The sequence below is a fragment of the Misgurnus anguillicaudatus genome, chromosome 17 (genome assembly GCF_027580225.2).
Source record: "Misgurnus anguillicaudatus chromosome 17, ASM2758022v2, whole genome shotgun sequence".
In the NCBI taxonomy this organism is placed as follows: domain Eukaryota; kingdom Metazoa; phylum Chordata; class Actinopteri; order Cypriniformes; family Cobitidae; genus Misgurnus; species Misgurnus anguillicaudatus.
In genome coordinates, this window is record NC_073353.2 from 18698592 (window position 1) to 18715867 (window position 17276).

The window sequence follows — 17276 nt, forward strand, 5'->3', positions numbered from 1 at the left end:
TCCCTAGAATTAAACAAAACATATTAAATGATACAATGTAGTAGAACCACTGGACTAAGCTATCTTACTAAGATAAAACTGGTCCTTGCAGAGCACATAGAGGGAGGCTATTTTACACTATTGCATGTGCACCTGAGCTTTACTGTATGCTATGGTCAGTATGGCCAGTCAGCACTTCAGCACAATAAAAAGCAGTGGTCAGCCCTAGGTTACATCATGCACTCAGTCAATCTTGCTGTTTTACATGTTCACGTGCACAAAAGCAAAGCAGCATACTAAAAAGGCTTGGGACATGAGTACACTGAATTAGAGAGACAATGCTGTTTATCAGAAATATTTGTATTTTAACACACTTGTTTTGGGGTCTTTTCACAATTATATAATATAATACAGCACATTACAGACTTTACGAAAACAGTTGATCTATGAAGTCCATAGGTCAGGGATCTGTTCTTGTGACTTTAATTATTAACTTTATGGTAGTGCATAAAAAGTACAAAATTGAAAACCATTTTTTAATCAAATATTAGTATGAAAATAAATTCCAGTTCAGTAGATTGCATGGTGTTACTTCAGTAAGTGAATGTAGTGTCTACTAAAAAGTAAGTAGTGGTTCTTAGTAACAGTTAAAATGTTAATTCCAGCCCACTTTGGTGTTCCCATCGTCCTAGTTCAGGCATTGGTGTTAATCTTTGCTCAAACATTTAGCATACAAAAGACAGCACTGAAACAGTCCACAGTTCTATCGCCTACATTTGTGTAACCCAGCAAGGTAAAATACACATCTGTTTGTTTTGAGATATTTATAAAGCTATAAGTATTTATTAAGTATTTAATTTTGGCCTATTAAGCATTTCTATTTTATATATTTGCATAAACCATGAAAAGGATGCTTACATTTTTTGCATGCAAGTATTGGTGGTTTAGGAAGTGATTCAACGTACAACGTTTCACTGGTTTTAAATATAGTGTATTATATTGTCCTTAGAACATTTATATATTAGCTAATTTCTGTATTATATACTATAGTATTCTTACAACAGGTGAAAGTTATAAGTCGTGCAGTACTTACGGATGTTGTCATTGTTCTTTTTTTCCCCAAGTGTGGAAATCAGCTGTGCAGACATGAGTATGGTCTGTCTCGCAGATTTTGAGGAGTATGCCAAACAGCATCTCTCTAAATCTACATGGGAATATTATGCGGCTGGAGCTGATGAGTGTCACACTAGAGATGACAATCTGTTGGCTTACAAACGGTAACGGTGCATTTAAGTTCGCACGATATATACTGGGTATATTCATTGTCTATTTCTTTTTTAACAAATCCGTAACTAAAAAATATAATACGAACCGTCCAAACAAAATCTCATCTCTTTCAGGATCCGCTTGAGGCCACGGATTTTACGGGACGTGTCGGTCAGTGACACGAGGACCACAGTGCTCGGAAGGGAGATAAACTTCCCTGTGGGAATTGCACCCACCGCTTTTCACTGTCTTGCGTGGTATGAAGGAGAATTAGCCACTGCCAGAGGTGAGAGTATGACATAAGGAAAGCCAAAACGTAGCATAGAAATCTCCAAAATAAGTGTGTTTTGTGAAAATAAACTTTCGTTTCTTGTTTACTTGCCAGTAAAAAAACGGTTATCCTCTACGATGGCCACTAGATGGCGTTGTTGACATTAATTACTGTAATACCGGTGTGTTCGACTGGATGCATCATATTATCGCGAGATAGATTTGTAACCATATGGAGCAGTCTGCATCAATTTATAATGCATTGATGCATAATACAGGCATGGTTAGATGAAGGATCATGGATGGATGAATGTGTGGATATCTATCTATTATATGCAGATATATAAACAATATCCACCTATAGTATATAGACATAATTTTATTTAATTATTTGTGTTTAAGCAAAATTTTCTAGCAGGTGTTACAACAAACCCTCTGTTTGTTACAACGTACCCCACCTATGGGGTATCCTATGCAATCCTGTCACTTTGGTGTAATTGTAAGATAACGGTTGAAAATTAATTTATACTATAATATATATATATATATATACTAATAATCATGGGCGAGGCTAGCCCCTCTCTAGGGGTGCTTCAGCACCCCTAAAAAGGAGCTCAGCACCCCCAAAACTTGGAGCAAGAAATTTATTTATTCTAAAATGTTCGTTCGTCTTTGACAAGGTTAAATAATGTCCAAAACATACTCCGTAGTTTGTGGTTTAAAATGTATATGTTAAGCTAGAAAATGAAAACCTCCCCGCCTAGCAAATGGTGTCATCCTCTTATTCTACTTCTCTGTACCTGCATCAGCCCGACCGTCATCCAGCGCGAAACACACGCAGAGTGAGAATCCATTATATTGTTGTGATGAAAGTTTTTTTTCAAATCTTACAAAATGTTTACGCTATGTTTATAATGAGCGGGTACAACATCAATCAATCTTTCAAGCCGTGTTTTTTCTTATACTGAATCACCATGGTACACCTATAATAAGTGTTTATTTTCAGATTATTTTAGTCCGGCGGGTACCCGCGCGCTGCGGAGTAGCACAGTGCCTGGGAGAAATAGCACCGGTTACAATGTTCTTCCGCAAGACGCATGCAGTTTTGTGCGTCTCAGTGGTAGTTGCATACGTGTGTCTCCGTTGTTAAAGTTTATTGTATGATTTATTGTTAATTTGAGACTTATTTTAACAATCGGGAGTCATGTAAACATGACTTCACGTGTGTCTTTTCTGGTCAGTCGTCATGAAAACATGGCGTTTGGAACAGAGTGAAAACAAACTACATATAACTGTATACCACGAGTACCGGTAAGTTATGTGTGAAATCACTAACTGTCTGACTATCAAACTAGACAATACATTTTTTTAAGTTTGTCACATTAATCTATTGTAGATTAATATGAAGGGGATAACGTATTTAACCCTTAGTGCAGGAGTCACAAGGGTTTTGTTTTAGACATATAGTAAAGGTAATGGTTCAATTAAAGGACTGTTAAAAGAAAAGCTGCAAATTAACAAACTATTAATAAACCTACCATATGTTGTAGGCATAAAAGTTATAAATTAGGAGATTTGTCATTTTGACAAAGGCTTAAAATGATACACTGTGTATTCACATAAACCATACCCACACTGCTGCTGTAGCCCACCTTTTGTCCTGAGACTTTAATATGGCATTAATGGCAAAAAAAAGTGCTAGCTCGCCATTAATCAGAAAGAGAAAGGTTGGCAAAAAATGCATCTCAAAACCCATCAGATTGATGCTTTAAAATATGTCATTTAAAAAAAATTCTAAGGGGAGCGTGCTCCCAGACCCTAGAGGGGTAATATTCTTCTCATCTTTTTCCCCCCTGACCCGTTTTCATGCCTGAAAAGTCTCAAAAAAAATCTGGAATTTGGAGTAAGTTGAACCAATGTTAAAATTATACTTATTTTACAATAGACATATTATTGGTTTCTGTAGGAAAAAAGAGCGGGTGAATGCAGCGGAGCTCATTTGGTGCTCAGCACCCCTAAAGCTCTAACCCTAGAATCGCCTCTGCTAATAATTAATCTAACTAAATTGTAACACTGTGTTACAACTAACCACGCTGTGTAGGTAACAAGAGTGATTAAAGTTGCAATGAAAAGTAAAATAAAAAACTGTAATTTGTTTTGTAATATTGTGGTATTTTTTACAAATTATTTATCTGTGAGCTTCATTAATTTTTAAAAATTCAGGTGCCCTCATAATCTTTAATCAAATATGCAAATCTCCTCCCCTCCTAAAAACGATCTCTCTTTACTTCCGGTCATAATGTATGGCTGCGTCCGAAACCGCATACTGTATAGTAGGTACTGAATAAGATGAAGTACCTACTTACTTGGCGTTGAAACAGTAGGTACTGTATAGTATGAATCCTGGTAGTATGAATGAAATTCGGACGTACTACATCCGCCATGTTGTTACATCACGTGACATACGTCGTCATCACGTTGTGTCATTTCAGCGCGAAAACAGCCGCGTGCCTCTTCTTCTTCATTGGATAACTCCTCGTCCGGGGCATCATGGGATAGTGAAGCGTCCATCGTATGCACACTGCAAAATCTAACCGGAAGTAGTAGGTCATCCGGGTACTTTTCGCATACTGTTTTTCGAATACTATGTATTCGGACATACTACGCGCCTCGCCTACTGCTTTTTGCGTACTTTATAGTATGTAGTAGGCGGTTTCGGACGCAGCAATAGAGACAGAGCGCAGCGCGTCATAACCTGAAAACCACGCCCACCGGGGGAGAAAGCAATCCAACCGTCTCCATTGACTTTGTATTGCGAGAGGCCGCCTCCTTGTCATTTCTGGCTTATAACAAAAAACTGAATAATGCCTAAAAGCTGCTGTGTGACAATATGTACAGCTAACAAGCCAAAGAACCCAGAAATAAGTTTTTATAAGCTGTCGAGACGTAAAACCCAGCCTTTAAGGAGAATAAAGTGGATCGCCGACTACGTTTCCCCCTAGTGGACGCAGTTCTACTAATAGTAGTACTATGAAAAGTTGTCTGTTTCCATTTCTGTGTCTTTAAACGCTTTAGTCGACAGCTTATAAAAACGTATTTTTTTTTTTGGCTTGTTAGATGTACACCTTGTCACACAGCAGCTTTTAGGTATTATTCTGTTTTTAAGTTTAATCTGTAAATAAGTTTTTATAAGCTGTCAACCCCAAAAAACGAGCGTTTAAAGACACAAAAATGGATACAGGCAACTTTTTCATAGTACTTCTATTAGTAAAACTGCATCCACTAGGGAGAAACGTAGTCGGCGATCCACTTTATTTTCCTAAAAGACTGGGTTTTACGGCTCGACAGCTTATAAAAACGTATTTCTGGGTTCTTTGGCTTGTTAGCTGTACATATTGTCACACAGCAGCTTTTAGGCATTATTCAGTTTTTTGTTATAAGCCAGAAATGACAAGGAGGCGGCTTCTCGCAATACATAGTCAATGGAGACGGTTGGATTGCTCCCCCCCCCGGTGGGCGTGGTTTTTAAATTTGCATAACTGCGCTCTGTCTCTATGGCAGGTGGGTGGGGTCCGGGAGAATATCGCTGCGATTAGCAATTAGCAACATGACCCAACTTCAAATGATCCAATCAGATCTCGATGGACAAATTCAAATCCAGCCCTGCCTTATTTCATTTCAGAGGCCGGTTTTACTCGAATGCACGTCACCACGGGGAAAATTAGGCAATTGATACTTCCGTTTCATGGCGACTTTAAAATAATACAAGGTTGGATTTGATGACTTACACACTTAACTCAAAAATCGGAAAAAAAAAGATGAAGAAATTTACTTCCCAAAACACTCTTAGTTCAATATCTTAAACAAAACACATCAAAACTTTTCACAAATTCACAAGAGATCATCTTCTGACCGTAAGAGAAATAAAAACAAAAGCACAGATTGTTCGGCTCTTTATAAACATGTAAAGTAGCCGTGTTACAATTAACGCGTTAGTTTGTGCCCCGCTCACCCCTACTGCACAGTGACATCCTTTGCCTGCTTAAGTTCGAAAAGTGTTTAGCTTTCATTGTGTTATACTTTACGAAAGAGTTTATTTCACTACTTTTGTCTAATAGGCTTAAATAAAACATTGTTTCACTTCTGTATTTCCATCTTTCTGCTCATTACCCAGCCACTGAAGCAGTGAACACCTGCTACATAACAAGCACATACTCCACATGCTCGGTGGAGGAGATCTGCGCCGCAGCACCCAACGGGTACCGCTGGTTTCAGCTGTATTTATACAGAGACCGTGCGCTGTCGGAGCAGATTGTGCGCCGAGTGGAAGGGCTCGGGTACAAGGCCTTGGTGCTCACAGTGGATGTGCCCTATACTGGTAAACGCCGCAATGACATCCGCAACCATTTTAAACTCCCACCTCATCTGAAGGTCAAAAACTTTGAGGGGATGTTCCAGGTAAGATTGCAGTTTGCATGAATGAGTGCTACTTGGTCTTTGAATGTTTGTATGAATTTCCTTGTCTCCTTCACAGATGCACGAAGGCTCCCACGAGGAATACGGGATTCCGGCCAACACATTAGACCCATCCATCAGCTGGGAGGATGTGACCTGGCTCCAGTCTCTAACAAAGCTCCCTATAATAATCAAGGGCATCCTTACAAGAGAAGATGCAGAGCTGGCTGTGAAACATGGGGTCCACGGCATAATTGTGTCGAATCATGGAGGCCGACAACTTGATGGAGGGCCTGCAACGGTAGGTGTCTCTGAAGTTTAGATAAAGTATGTATTATGCACCATCCACTTTTTTATGTCACGGCCCTGTATGTCACACAGATAGATTGTTTGCCTGAGATAGTGGAGGCAGTGCAGGGCCGTGTCGAGGTCTACATGGACGGGGGTATCCGCACAGGCAGCGATGTGCTGAAGGCCGTGGCCTTGGGAGCAAGATGTGTGTTTATTGGCAGACCAGCAATCTGGGGCCTCGCTTACAAGGTAACGGTGCAGGAGTGCATGTTATTGTATGTAAATTCTCATTTGGTTATAAACATGATTGATTTATCAGCTAACTATTTGATAAATTCGTATGTATGTGCATGATAGTTGGTACACAGTAGATCATATCCATTTATCTGAATCTTATCTGTTTTGTCCAGGGGGAAGAAGGAGTGAAAGAGGTCTTGCAGATGTTACATGATGAGTTTCGTTTATCCATGGCGTTATCAGGTAAGTCTACAATGCTCCACGGCATCTACACATCAAAAGAAACAGATAAACAAGGCTTTGAAGCCAGACAAGTAATCTCTCGACCTTGAATGGCCTCTTATTTTTCTAGGTTGCAGAAATGTTGCTGAGATCAACAGGAGCCTCATTCAGTTCTCCAGACTTTGAATAGCAACAAGAACTGTAGTTCAGGCTGCAAAACACTACAATCTAACATGTCATAATGTATTCTTAAAGAGATACGGTATATAAACCACTGTAGCTTTTAAGTAAGTCGCATTTTGCAAATGTTCACAGTGTATTGACGGTACTGTATCACTTACTACCGTGTTTTTTTAATTCAGCAAGCACTAACTTACTTTGCAAATTAAACTGATTATCTGATCAATCTCGAAATAAATTTCTAAATCATTTGAATTGCATTTTTGCTTATGTAAATACTGTTATAACCTGATCTAAGACAGCTCGTTGGAATGCTTGATTCTGATTGGCCAGTCGTGACATTTGCAGGTTTGTTATTCCCAGATGTAATATCACACAGTAACCAGGTTGCTGCAAATCCTTTTGACAGCTACAGTCTAATATTACACAAAATGTAATATAAATACAGTTAGTAAAATAAGTATTTGAACCCTGCTATTTTGCAAGTTCGCATCCACTGTGAGAGACATAATCTAAAAAAAAACAGAAATCACAATGTATGATTTTTTAAAACTATTTATTTGTATGATACAGCTGCAAATAAGTATTTGAACACCTGAGAAAGTCAATGTTAATATTTGGTACAGTAACCTTTGTTTGCAATTACAGAGGTCAAACGTTTCCTGTAGTTTTTCATCTGGTTTGCACACACTGCAGGAGGGATTTTGGCCCACATCTTCACACAGATCTTCTCTAGATCAGTCAGGTTTCTGACCTGTCGCTGAAAAACACGAAGTTTGAGTTCCCTCCAAAGATTTTCTATTGGGTTTAGGGTAGGACTGGCTAGGCCACGCCAGAACCTTGATATGATTCTTACAAAGCCACTCCTTGGTTATCCTGGCTGTGTGCTTTGGGTCATTGTCATGTTGGAAGACCCAGCCTCAACTCATCTTCAATGCTCTAACTGAGGGAAGGAGGTTGTTCCCCAAAATCTCGCAATACATGGCTCCGGTCATCCTCTCCTTAATAAAGTGCAATCGCCCTGTCCCATGTGCAGAAAAATACCCCCAAAGCATGATGCTACCATGATGCTCCACAGTAGGGTTGGTGTTCTTTGGATGGTACTTATCATTCTTCTACCTCCAAACAAGTTTAGTGGAATTATGATCAAAAAGTTCTATTTTGGTCTCATCTGACCACATGACTTTCTCCCATGACCCCTCTGGATCATCCAAATGGTCATGGCAAACTTAAGACGGGCCTGGACATGTGCTGTTTTAAGCAGGGGAACGTTCCGTGCCATGCATGATTTCAAACCATGATGTCTTAGTGTATTACCAACAGTAACCTTAAAAACTGTGGTCCCAGCTCTTTACAGGTCATTGACCAGCTCCTCCCGTGTAGTTCTGGGCTGATTTCTCACCTTTCTTAGGATCATTGAGACCCCAAGAGGTGAGATCTTGCATGGAGCCCCAGTACGAGGGAGATTGACAGTCATGTTTAGCTTCTTACATTTTCTAATGATTGCTCCAACAGTGGAACTTTTTTCACCAAGCTGCTTGGCAATTTTCCTGTAGCCCTTTCCAGCCTTGTGGAGGTGTACAATTTTGTCTCTAGTGTCTTTGCATAGCTCTTTGGTCTTGGCCATGTTAGTAGTTGGATTCTTACTGATTGTATGGGGTGGACAGGTGTCTTTATGAAGCTAACGACTTCAAACAGATGCATCTAATGTAGGATAATAAATGGAGTGGAGGTGGACATTTTAAAGGCAGACTAACAGGTCTTTGAGGGTCAGAATTGTAGCTGATAGACAGGTGTTCAAATACTTATTTGCATCTGTATCATATAAATAAATAGTTTAAAAACAATTTTAACTGATTTTTTTTGGATTATGTCTCTCACAGTGGACATGCACCTACCATGACAATTTCAAACCCCTCCATGATTTCTAAGTGGGAGAACTTGCAAAATAGCAGGGTGTTCAAATGCTTATTTTCCTCACTGTATGTATTTTAATAACATGTATGACATTATATTTACAACTGATTAAACCAAATAGTGTGTATATGATATTTGAAATTTTTAAAAAAACGAATAAACTGGTTTTATATCTAATAAAATATTTCAAATCAATATTTAATGATGCTTACCTTACTTATGAGGTAAATAGCAATGTAACAAGCAGGATAATGTACAGGCAGCCGGTTGTTATTGTGAATACAAGACCTGATCACACTGTCAGGGCTTATCTCTGCTATAACAACCGTTTGTCTATACATTATTCCTTACATAACCAAGCTAGGCACAAGCAAGGTACAGTACAGGTCTGATAAAGCACTAGTTTGAGCTCCAAATGGCCTATACATATTCGTCTATAGGATAGACTGATAGATCTGTCATAACAGGGAATAAAAGTGAAAGTTTCTTATCTGGTTGGTTTTGATGGTTTCTTATGTACGTGGCCACATATGCACAGAGAGGTTTCATTTAAAGCACTTAAGATTTCATATTTTGTGATTATTACATTGTCTCCTTTGTTATGATGTTTATAGTGTTTACAACTTTTGTAGTCCCGAAAGAATGATAAGAAACAATTCAGGCACTAAATGAAAAGTATAATACTAAAGCAACACTTCAAAAAAAGTCAATCTGATTTTAGTCTTCCTTTCTTCTCATGGGCTATGGGTTCTCCTCATGTGCATCAAACAACATCACAGTGCAGAGGAAGCAGTAAAGGCTTCAAAAACTGAAGCCTATTATAAGTAACATGTCAAAAAAGGAAGACAGCACATTTTGAAACAACATGCATGTGCGTGTCTAAGAGAAAAGGGCAGAGAGAAGTGACACAGGAAGTCAGTGAGGTTGTGGTAAACACTGCATACCCGTTTGTGTTAACTTGAGTTCGAATCACATGTGCGATCACAGTGTAATGTTTTGTGCTATAATGAGAAGAGACTTTTAGGACACCCAGAGAAAGCAGCACGTCCTGGTAAGCTACTTTGTTTTGCGTAGTCCATCTTGTTTCACTGTTTATACACTAAATCAGTTTGTGTGTCAGTACTTTGTTGGGAACGATTTTCAGTATGAGAAGTTAATCTACCAAATATGTTTGTTACATTAACCTCTTACTTTCGACAAAAAGTACATATCAAAACAAGCTATGTCTGTGTAACTTGCCACTTTGTTATTTTGCAAATAGATGGCATGATTTACTTCCCCTTTCCGGCCATACTCTTGCACAACTTTTTTACTTTAAATCTAATAATATTCCTAAAAAGTAGGCGAATAAAACCATCTGTTTTTTCCAAATAAATTATTTAGAAAACATTTATTGGAACGCGATCTGCAAACAGACTCAAGAAACATGGGGTAAGTTTTGACCCTCTTATTGCATCATAGGCCGTTAAAGGGTGGTTTGGGGTTTTATCTTAACAACAGTGAATGCAACCTGTTTTATCAACTTGTGATTCTGTTGTCTACATTTACGCATTTGGCAGATGCTTTTATCCAAAGTGACTTACAAGCATTTTTATCAGTATATGTGTGTTTTTTTTTTGGGTTCAAACACATGACCTTTTGAACTCCTAACGTGTTACACGGGAGCAGTTTTCTAATAATTCTTTATTTAAACTCTAAACGTTATGGTATCCACCTAAATTGGGTGGTTAAATTGCATGTTGTCTCTCTTAAAAATGTGATCTTTCCATTGTTTCCGCAGTTGTTAAGGGGGATTTTTTTTTATTAACCTGCTTTGTTTTTCAGTGTGAACAGTGTGAAGGTATATGTAAACTAATATCTAAACTTGAATAATGCAATGATATTACTTACAAACTCTAAGGATGCATAAACACTTATGTGTTATAAAATATGAGTTATACAAAAGGGGAAGAATAATCTTAAAATAAAAGTTGCTGTAAGACCTCATGCACCAAACTGTGTCAGTTTTCGGTTGGGGAACTACTTTATATACACCTTATCATCTTGTTTCAGAAATAGTGGAGAGGAAGGAAAACTTTCACGAAGACTTTCGCGAATAGGAAGCAGATCGCAGAGGGAGCCTCCACGACCACCTCCTCAACCAGACAAGCCCCCAACAGCTGCCCCCCCAAGGCCAGCCCAGACCGCTCCGAAAGCTCCAGAACCTGCACCAAAACCTCCAGAGCCAACACACGTTACCCCCACAAAACCACAAGTGGCCCAAAAACCAACTCCTCCTCCTAGGCCAGAAATTCAAGTGTTCAACAGCACAGAGCATGGAGCCGTCATACTCAAAGTAAGAAAAAGTTGGATTTGTTTACTAATTTACCTAAAACAAAGAAAACTGTAATGCCAGTACTGTGCTACAATTTGTATTTTGCAAATAAACAATTTGCCTTAAAGTATATACATATATATGCATGTATGCATGTATGCATGTATGTATGTGTATATATATTTTTTGATGGAAATGTTTGCCTTGGTCCAGGGGTTGGATAATTTCCGTTCTGATGAGACCCTATGTGATGTCACTCTGGTGCCTGGCGACAGCAGTGAAACTTTCCCAGTACACAGGGTCATTATGGCTTCGGCCAGTGATTATTTCAAGGCCATGTTTACAGGTAAATGCAGCCAAACCACACTTAAAAATAATACGCTTTTTTTAAGTAAGTTTCACATGGAATTTACTATTTTTAAGTAAATCCAGCCTTTAGTTTTTAAGTTTTATTTACATTATTATACTTACAATATGCTTTTGACAAATACTTTTATTTTCAGTGCAAGCTTTAGGTTTTATGAGGAAGTCATGCTTTATCAGTTAAGCTACGCAATGCTATCAAAGATTATTATCGAAGATTATAGAATTATATCACTATAGCAGTTTATAGAATTATAGAATTATTTTTACTTGGAAATTATCTAAATGTTTATGCTTAAATAAACCCATTAAAATGTATGCTTCATATTAAATAAATTATATAAAATAAAGTTTTACCTCTTTATCAAGTAATCAATTCAAGTTTGTTTTCAAGTTATAAATTATATAAAATAAAGTTTTACCTCTTTATTAAGTAATCAATTCAAGTTTATTTTTCTTAACCCGTTGCCAGATTTTTAATGTTTAAACATAAACTCTTTTGATTTTTTCAGAGAATATGACTTAATATCATATAATATAATAATATAATTTTGCTTCTCAAGTAAATGCCTCTTGCTTTAAGAATTTTTAGATATTTGTACTGGAAAACAAGACAGAAATATAACGTTAGATATCTACTTTTTACAATGTACACAAATGTGATTATTTTTTTAAAGGGATAATTCACTTAAAAAATGAAAATTCTGTCATCTTTTGCTCATCCTCATGTTGTTCTAGACCTGTATGAATTTCTTTTTTCTGATGAACACAAAGGAAGATATTTTGAGAAATGATTGTAAACACACAGCAGTAAGTGACCATAAACTTCCATAGTAGGAATAAAAAAATAGGATTGAATTTAATGGGTACCGTCAACCTTGTGCTTACCATCATTTATCAAAATATTTTCTTCATCATTTATCACAATACTTCCAAAATATTTTATTCCTACTATGGAGGTCAATGGTCACTTGCTTTTTTGTGTTTGCCATCATTTCTCAGGGTGTCTTTTTTTGTGTTCATCAGAAAAAAATCGTGCAGGTTTGGAACAACATGGGGATGAGTAGATGATGACAGAAATGTAATTTTGAAGTGAACTATCCCTTTAAATGTGCTAAAATTAAAAAGAAAACATTTCCTGTTTGCAATCTTCAGCCATCATCCATCTTATTGTTTTTTCAGTCTCTTCTTCTTGTGGATTGGCAGGAGGCATGAAAGAGCAGGACCTAAAGGAGATCAAGCTCCATGGGGTTAGCACTACAGGCCTGAAGAACATCATCGAGTTCATCTACACATCACGTCTAAGCCTGAATCTTGGGAGTCTCCAGGACACATTAGAGGCGGCAAGCTTCCTCCAGGTGCTTCCCGTTCTCAGCTTCTGCAACCAGCTGCTCAGCAGTGAGGTACGAACCCTTAAGATGTGGTGTTTACTCTTCTTTTGCATGAACTTCAACAATCATGCGTCAATGCGTAACATGCGCCATCTTCCTTTTAATGCAGATCACCATAGAAAACTGTGTGGAAGTGGAGCGCATTGCCAGAGATCTTCTCCTTGAGGACGTCCAAAACCACGTCTACAGGTTCGTGTGTGAGAACTTTTCTGAACTGTCTGAGAGCGGTCGGATCTTGCAGTTGTCTGAGGCGAGCATGACTTACGCTCTTTCCAGCGACTCTCTCAGCGGTTTCACTGAGATGGAGCTCTACCGCATCACCCGTGCTTGGCTATCCCATAAACCCAGCGAGCGTCGCTCCGCTGCGTACTCCCTGATGAAACACATCCGCTTCCCCTTGATGTCCCCTGCTGAACTTCTCCAGATCTCTCAGGAAGAAGAAGGAGCAAACAAGGGAAAGGAAGAAGAGGTGCCCTTCATGCGATCAGACACAGCCTGCGTCAACCTTCTTCTGGAGGCCAGCAACTATCAGATGCTGCCGTTCCTCCAGCCGGCGTTGCAGACGGAGCGGACTCGAATTCGATCGGATTCCACTCACTTGGTGGTTCTGGGTGGGGTGATGAGACAGCAACTAGTAGTGAGCAAGGAGCTCAGACTGTACGATGAAGAAGGTGATGGCACCTGGAGAAACCTACAACCCATGGAGGTGCCACGTTACCAGCATGGCGTAGCCTTGCTCGGGGGGTTCCTTTACATTGTAGGGGGTCAGAGTACTTACGACACCAAAGGTAAGACAGCCGTGGACAGCGCGTATAGATACGATCCTCGCTTTGACCGCTGGTTACAGGTGGCTTCTCTGAATGAGAAAAGGACCTTCTTCCATCTGAGTGCTCTTAAGGGGAAGCTCTACGCTGTTGGAGGGAGGAATGCCACTGGGGAGATTGGTAAGGAGGACATGTTGTAGCAATTACTTCGTACGTTGTGTTCTGTCCTTTCTTGAAAATACTCAGGACTGTCTGTTCCTCAGATTCTGTGGAGTGCTACAACTTGAACAAGAACGAGTGGAGTTTTGTTGCACCGATGAGTGAACCTCACTATGGACATGCAGGCACAGTACATGGAGATCTGATGTTTGTCTCAGGTAAGTACCTATACAAATAGCTTAAAAAGGTAAACTCCGAGCGAAAGCCTGTTGTAAGATCCGTCCAAGTGGGTGAGAGGAGATTTTGTAAACTAATTAAATCTGTCTCACAAAAGCATGTTTAGCTGAATAGCCTTAATCCACAACGAATCTCTGGGTAAATTGAATGAAGGCACTAAACAAGAATGCTTTCATTACTCTTACTAAACAACTACACTAAAAAAACTATTTTGTAGAGGTCACCTAGCAACCTTGCAAAGTTCTCGAAACAAATTTCAAATGCAAGCAAGGAAACAGGTACACGGCGAGCTGAAGTGGGTCACTTATCTGTGGTTAGAGCATTGTGAAAAAGGACATGACAGACCTGCTGTGAAACCGTGAGAATGTTTCTGTTTCACTCATCATAAAGATAGCCATCAGTTTAATAGGACCTGGAAGATTAAAAACCTAGAAATAAGACATGCTTTTTTTATAAAAAATGACATTAGCTAGTTTCCACTAGCAGGGTCACATATTACATTCAAACAACATTTGAGTTGCTGAAAAGGTACGCAGATATGATTATATAAGTTATAATAAAACCTGCGTACGCTGTCTGTGTGGGTGAGCAGGTCAGTAAAAACAAGATGTGGTTTTATACCACATCCTTCCTAATGCTTTCTTTTTGTTTCTGCAAGAATAAAGAAGCATCTCTTTTTTATATCAGTTAACAATATGCATTTATCATTTATGATCAATAAGGTGCACACCCCTTTATCCCATCAGGTGGTATTACAAGAGATGCTTTCCAGAAAGAGCTGCTTTGTTATGACCCTGACCGAGACGTGTGGAGCAGACGTGCAGACATGATGGAACTGCGCGGCCTTCACTGCATGTGCACCGTGGGCGATCACCTCTATGTCATGGGCGGCAACCACTTCCGGGGTACGAATGACTATGATGATGTGTTGAGCTGTGAATTCTACAGCCCTGCCACTGACCAGTGGACAGTGGTGGCCCCGATGCCTAGGGGTCAGAGTGACGTCGGGGTGACCGTGTTTAAGGGCCGCATCTACGTGGTGGGTGGTTATTCGTGGAACAGCAGGTGCATGGTGGATATCGTGCAGTGTTATGACCCTGAAAAGGACGAGTGGGAGAAGGTCTTTAGTGTCCTGGAGCCTCTCGGAGGTATCCGGGCCTGCACTATGACTGTTCATTGTCCGAAGGGTTTAGTGGATGATGCTCAGATACAGGAGAGTCCACTCTCAACATCTAAAAGCTAAAGCAGATGTTTCAATGTTGCTTGTAGAAGTCAAACTTAAGAGTAAAATGCTGTAATTTGCTTCATGTCACCAGCGATGTGGTAAGTTTTCAGGGCATGATGCAAAAACTGCTATAGTGATATTGTTACATCACAGTTAAGTTACAAGAACAGAAATTTCTGAGTCTGAATAAGAAAATAAGTTACTTGTAAAAAAGCTATTTTTAACACTGCTTCTTTTATTGCCAAAAATGTGACATGCGGTGATTAATGTTTTATCTCTAAATTATTCTTCTTTTTTTTGTTCATCTATTTTAACTCTGTTGTATCTACTGTATGTGCATTGCAAAAATAAAAAAAGTATTATTAATTAATTTATTTGTGTGGTGTTATGTGTAGGTAATTTTCATAATCTCTTCATAGAACACAACATCCACATGTTCAACTCATGACAAAAAAGAATTTGATTAAAGGACATCCATTATGCAAAATGTGTGGACATAAATGTGTTTTGGCAGAGTGTGAACACAGCCACCCTACAATGTAAAAACTCCACCATCTCCTCTTTTTTTAATCCCTATTAAAACACAGCAGTCTCATTTGACCTGCTGTTTTGATTTTCCTGTTAATGTGACACCACAAAAACAAAGCCCCGCCCACAGCCACTGTCTGGCTGGTTAATTTTACCGAAAAGCTTTTTTTAAATGTGTTTGTTAGCACATTATAATGCGAATTTAAAGATACAATTATCTTGAACTGTATTTATAGGAATAAGATCTATTTTAAAGGGGCCATGGCACAAGACTTTTAAGATGTCAAATCAATCTTTGGTGTCCCCAGAGCACATATGTGAAGTTTAAGCTCAAAATACCCCACAGATAATTCATTATAGCATGTTAAAATTGCCACTTTGTAGGTTTGTGCAAAAATGTGCCGTTTTGGGTGTGTCCTGTAAAATGCAAATGAGCGGTTTGTTGCAATTGAAACTCAATTATAGTTACTCAATTATATGCTGTTAATTATTTTCTCTCTCTCCTTTACTTTGCACTAAATGGCAGTGCTGTGATTGGATAGTGCAGATTAAGGGGCGGTATTATTATTATAAGAGCTCGTTATGACATCATAAGGAGAGCCATAAGGAGAGCCAAAAACGACCTATTTTCTCAAGTGCTCGTAGAGAATGGTTTACCAAAACTACACATTTTCGAGGTTGATAGAAGCACTGGGGACCCAATCATAGCACTTAAACATGAAAATAGTCAGATTTTCATGCCATGGCCCCTTTAACTGAAAATACTCACTGTCTGTTGGTAAAGGAGTGAGGGCAGTAGCTTATTTGCATTTAAAGGGACAAACATAAAAACTGCTTTTTTCAATGTGCCCAGCCAAATGGCCATTTTGGACATGCTATAATAAATGATCGGTGGGATATTTTGAGCTGAAACCAAATATTTTTTATTATATTTACCCAGAGCAATAAATTAAGCAGTATGTTATTTCGACTGACCGGTATGTGTGCATTTTGCCAGATTTTTTAAATAAATGCCAACCTATCTATATCAAGTTTATGAAAAAAATGTTATATTATAAGTTATATTGCAATTATAGCTTACACCAGAATAAGAATATTCAGACAATTCATTTATTTGATTTGTCCGTGGTGATGTGTACAGAGATGAATTTGTCCTTGAACCTTCAGAAAGTTCATTTTTTCAAAGAAGTTTTGATAAGAGAAAAAAACAAAAGAACAACTATCTCAAGGTCTGTAGACTCCTAGACTACAGTTAATGGAAATACTCCTAAAATATTAAATGAGTAAAGAAAAGTTAAACTTTAATGTGCGACTCTGCCTGTGAAAACAGCAATAAGTAATATTTAGTGATTTACTGTATAGAAGCATCCTATATAATGTATAGAACATATTGTTAAAAATATAACTTTGATTTCATTCATTTGGTTGAAATCAATGAGTGAAATCAAACTTTAATGCTCCTAATCTCAAAAGCAAAT

General features: G+C 38.5%; 2 protein-coding genes across 3 annotated transcripts; both read left to right on the plus strand.

The window, feature by feature from the left end:
• The first annotated feature begins 621 nt into the window (after positions 1 to 621).
• hao2 (hydroxyacid oxidase 2 (long chain)) lies at positions 622 to 7155 on the plus strand. Its single transcript, XM_055215039.2, has 8 exons — positions 622 to 772; positions 1104 to 1256; positions 1380 to 1531; positions 5690 to 5973; positions 6050 to 6271; positions 6352 to 6510; positions 6672 to 6741; positions 6851 to 7155. Exons 2-8 carry the CDS (start codon positions 1126 to 1128, stop codon positions 6904 to 6906), a joined length of 1074 nt encoding a protein of 357 aa, XP_055071014.2. The 5' UTR covers positions 622 to 772; positions 1104 to 1125; the 3' UTR covers positions 6907 to 7155.
• A 2286-nt stretch (positions 7156 to 9441) lies between these two features.
• LOC129451668 (kelch-like protein 9) lies at positions 9442 to 15618 on the plus strand. 2 transcript variants are annotated; one of them, XM_055215037.2, is made up of 8 exons: positions 9442 to 9868; positions 10201 to 10248; positions 10870 to 11152; positions 11345 to 11477; positions 12677 to 12897; positions 12995 to 13829; positions 13913 to 14026; positions 14792 to 15618. In XM_055215037.2, exons 2-8 carry the CDS (start codon positions 10244 to 10246, stop codon positions 15286 to 15288), a joined length of 2088 nt encoding a protein of 695 aa, XP_055071012.1. In that variant the 5' UTR covers positions 9442 to 9868; positions 10201 to 10243; the 3' UTR covers positions 15289 to 15618. The 2 variants fall into 2 exon arrangements, with proteins under 2 accessions (XP_055071012.1, XP_055071013.1); XM_055215038.2 differs by having other exon boundaries at positions 9445 to 9868; positions 12701 to 12897.
• Positions 15619 to 17276: the final 1658 nt, after the last annotated feature.

Coding starts and splice junctions, on each gene's coding strand:
- hao2 (XM_055215039.2), top strand. CDS start 1,126: ATGAGTATGGTCTGTCTCGCAGATTTTGAGGAGTATGCCAAACAGCAT. Junction 1,257..1,379: donor AATCTGTTGGCTTACAAACG/GTAACGGTGCAT, acceptor CATCTCTTTCAG/GATCCGCTTGAGGCCACGGA. Junction 6,511..6,671: donor TCTGGGGCCTCGCTTACAAG/GTAACGGTGCAG, acceptor TGTTTTGTCCAG/GGGGAAGAAGGAGTGAAAGA.
- LOC129451668 (XM_055215037.2), top strand. Junction 11,478..12,676: donor TTTCAAGGCCATGTTTACAG/GTAAATGCAGCC, acceptor TTGTTTTTTCAG/TCTCTTCTTCTTGTGGATTG. Junction 14,027..14,791: donor AGATCTGATGTTTGTCTCAG/GTAAGTACCTAT, acceptor TTATCCCATCAG/GTGGTATTACAAGAGATGCT.